The 3,808-nt window shown below is 40.5% G+C and overlaps 1 protein-coding gene across 1 annotated transcript in view; it reads right to left on the bottom strand.

Annotated features, from left to right (window-relative positions):
- PTAR1 (protein prenyltransferase alpha subunit repeat containing 1) overlaps positions 1-3,808 on the bottom strand; it is a gene marked incomplete at its 5' end in the record, with an annotated part of 26,540 nt that overhangs the window by 12,843 nt on the left and 9,889 nt on the right. The window contains 1 exon segment of the mRNA XM_010292561.1: positions 3,788-3,808. This exon segment is cut by the window's right edge and continues 29 nt beyond it. Coding sequence (XP_010290863.1) covers positions 3,788-3,808 — 21 coding nt within the window.

The following is a 3,808-nucleotide window of genomic DNA, read 5'->3' as shown; positions in this document are numbered from 1 at the left end:
AACGGTGCCCAGCAGAAAACCAAGGTATCCCAGCCAGGAGCAGCAGACTGACCAGATTGTTCAGTGCCAGTGTGTTGGCTTTTGCAAAGCAGGCAAAAGAAAGACTCAGGGAATATCAACACTGGAGCAAGTGGAATAATTGCCCCATTACTGCAGTGCAAAAGGTGACATCTTGGTAAAAATCACTTACCGTATGGACAATGAAAGAGCAGCCTACATCAGTCTAACACTCAAAACAAATGCATGTACATATTTAAAGATCTGGAATACCAGGCCACCTACCTCTCAAAACCTAAACTCCTGGTGAAGAAATTGCTCTTTCTATTTTAAAGCATTAACTGTAAATAAGTAGGCTCACACATATTTACTCTTAAAGTAAATTTACTCTTTTGCAAAGTTGAGGAACATTACAGACAGAATTCACTTTCACTGCTGTGGCAGAAAATCAGGTTTTAGCTCCATAGATTTTCAAATGAGAGATCTTCCCATTCAGAAGTAAGGGATTTCAATCACAAATATGAATAAAGTATCATATACTCCCAAATAACCCCCTTTCAAGCTTTTTAAGGAAACATCCAACTTGGGATATATAATTTCTAGCACACTTTTTTGCCATATGAACCACAGATAATTATTCAGCCTTCAGAATTCTGACTCCCATAAAAGATAATCTTAAATGATTTTGACTTGCCTTATGTTTTTGCTGACACCTTGGAAGTCACTGATATCTGATAGGAAAAAGTTTGACTTTTCAGAGTGTCTTGCTACCTAATATCTTTTGACTTTCAATCAATTGTACATGCCAGCAAGTACATCAACAAGAACAAAAAAACCTCTGACAATTCCTTTACAAAATTTTGGTAATTTTAACTTGGAAGATTTTTCAGCTTCTAAAAACACAGGATAACTGAAATTCTGATTAACTGCAGGTGTCTTGTTGTCCATTAAGTATAACAGGGATTTCCCTCCGAGTTCTAAGAAGTGACATGTCTCCTATTCTTTAGCATGCCTTCCTACACCACGCAATTAGCTCTTGCTCAGTCCTTATGGTTTAGGTTATAGTCTCTGCCCTTCTGTGGCTTTCCAGTCACATCTAATAAAAATAAAGAAATCAAAGACAAACCTATGCAGGCATGTTACAATTGTTTAGAACAGCTCCAAAGTCAAGATAGATGATCTATCTCTTCCCAGCAGGGAACACATTTTTGAATCACACAGAATCACAGAAACACTAGGTTGGAAAGGCCCTTCAAGATCATCAAGTCCAACCATTAATCCAGCGCCACCATGTCCCCTAGACCATGTCCTGAAGCGCCACATCCACACGTTTCTTGAACACTTCCAGAGATGGCGACTCCACCACCTCCCTGGGCAGCCTGTTCCAATGCCTGACCACCCTCCCAGTGAAGAAATTTTTCCTAATATCCAATCTAAACCTCTAAACCTCCCCTGGCGCAACTTGAAGTTTTATGTTCTCCTGTGCTTCATTAACCAGATACAACCTTCTATGACTGTCAGCTAAGCTCAAATGCTCATTAGCCTTCCACACCGTCACTCCAGTCTTCTTGGTCTGTCAGGTCCTGTCTTCTTTCCAAGGAAGAGACCTCCTTTTCCCACTCTCAAACAAACCCCTTCCTGTATCTTCAAATTCAGTGCTATTGAGTCAACCATTATCTCTGAAGTTCTCAGCAGGGAATTCAACATAGGAAAAAGGAATTATTCCAGCCTAAAATGAAAGGCTGCTATTCAGTAAATAACTATAACACTTTTTATTTTTTAGGATACTTAGTAAAAAATTTCATTTTTTACCATCAAAATAAAGCAGTGAATCTGCGCGTGGAGAACATAAGATGAATCTGGCGCGACAAACATCCTCTAGGCAAGATGAAAACAACCATCCCACGGCAGAGCCATCATGTTCTGTAAGTACAGTGCAAGTCCCACACAATTAGTTCCCAGCTTATACTAGCTCAGAATAAGGATTTACCTCCCGCTTCTGTGCGGAACACAATCTGTCCTCTGTGACTGTATAAGCCACACATCTGGCTAGCTTGACCTGTAATCTACTGAAGTAGGACTTGCACAGAATAGAAGCTCAAATGTGGCGTGAATTAAGGGCCTTCAAAAGAGCAAACTCCCAGTGGCAGCCAAAAACAATGTAGGTTCAGATTCAGCAGAGCAGTCCCCTGGCTACAGCAGGCTTGGTGGTAAACTCCACAGCTACTGACTGGCTAGTGTTAACAGCTTCCCCGTGAATGCTAAAGAGAGCTTCAAAGACAGACAACCAATCAGGCATTGTCCAAGAACTTGGGAAGCAAGGCCACCTTTTGTAATGATTTGCATACTTTGGTAAACCATAAACATCATAAAAGATAAAACAATCCTCATCCATATTCATTAACATTTTTAATTCCACTTACAACTTTGAACTATTCCTCTCACAGAGAAAACTCTTTCAGCTGTCAGGCAAAAAAAGCACCAGACTGATAAGGATGGATGCATTTGCATTAAAAAATCCACAAAACCTAAAACAAAAGCATGAATTCAGTTTTAAGGACTGCAAGATTACACTACTGCAGGAGCTCTAGTACCTACACATGCTCCTAACTCCATTTTACCACTTGAAAGCTACTCAAGCTATACATTTTCATGAGAGTAAGCCCTTTGCTATCACTTTCATCCCCCTTTCTTAGACCTGAGATGCTAGAAAAATATAGATCACAGCAGAATCCTTCAGAACTACACCAGCAGTGAAAGAAAAAAAAAAAAAGCAAAAGAACCCCAAACCCTGAATTTCCCATATCTAGGGCTGACAGCTACCTGCAGCCATCATCTTTCTAGGTCATTTTGTTAATTTTTCCTACCACAATAATGCACTTTAACTACAAAAGGCCTATTTTTAATGACAGCCCTCCTACACACTAACATACAATTTTCTGTCAGCCCTTCTAAAACTACTCCTTTAAGACTGTCTCCACTCTTACCTAGGCAGCAGAAAGAGAATATTACCCCACCTCTGAGATTTACACAAAAATTATCAGACTATAGGGTTGCAAAGAACTGTTGCTTCTAGCCTCCACCAAGAGCAAGGAGGTAAATTCCTGCTCCTTCTCCATAATGACTCCTGGACAGGTGCTGCAGCATGACCAATGGTGAAGCTAGACTAATCCCAACGGGTACATGAAAGGAGCAGGGTTGGGTAGAATGTGTGTGAGATAAAGGATAGTCACCTTTCTCCCCAACTCTTGCAGTGTATCTCTTGAGGGTTATTCACCTTTGATGAGCTGCACTGGTAATGGCAGCAAATTGAACTGTTATCTCAAAAGGACTCAGCTACAATATTCAGAGGGGTAATATGAAAACAGTGAAGATGGCAGCAGACATCAGTTGGGTAGTACGTGATTCAGTGAAAAGGATATGCCCTCTAAACGTTACAAGTGGCCTTCCTTAACAGACAGAAGGAAAAAGAGGAGTGACAGTTCAACGGGACTTACATCCCCCAAAAATGTGCACCAGACATGTGCCTTCGCATGCAGCAGTGTAATCTTTAGCTTGCACTACAAAAGAAAAACAACCAAAAAAACTCACCAAAAAAAAAAAAAGAGAAAAAAGAAAAAAAGGCAGTCTGAAAGCTATCTGCAAGCATACAGGATAGATTTTTAACATTCCTTCAGTACCCCTTAACTGAAAAGCTCTAGCTGTGCCACTACCACTTAAAACCAAGCTTACAGCTGAGTCGTACATAAGGCCCAAGTCTTTCTGATGTCATTCGCTGAATGTAGCATACCTCACGTTCCAAGCAGTGGTG

Source organism: Phaethon lepturus, unplaced genomic scaffold, assembly GCF_000687285.1.
Source record: "Phaethon lepturus isolate BGI_N335 unplaced genomic scaffold, ASM68728v1 scaffold6368, whole genome shotgun sequence".
In the NCBI taxonomy this organism is placed as follows: Eukaryota; Metazoa; Chordata; class Aves; order Phaethontiformes; family Phaethontidae; genus Phaethon; species Phaethon lepturus.
This window is presented reverse-complemented; position numbering and strand designations above follow the sequence as displayed.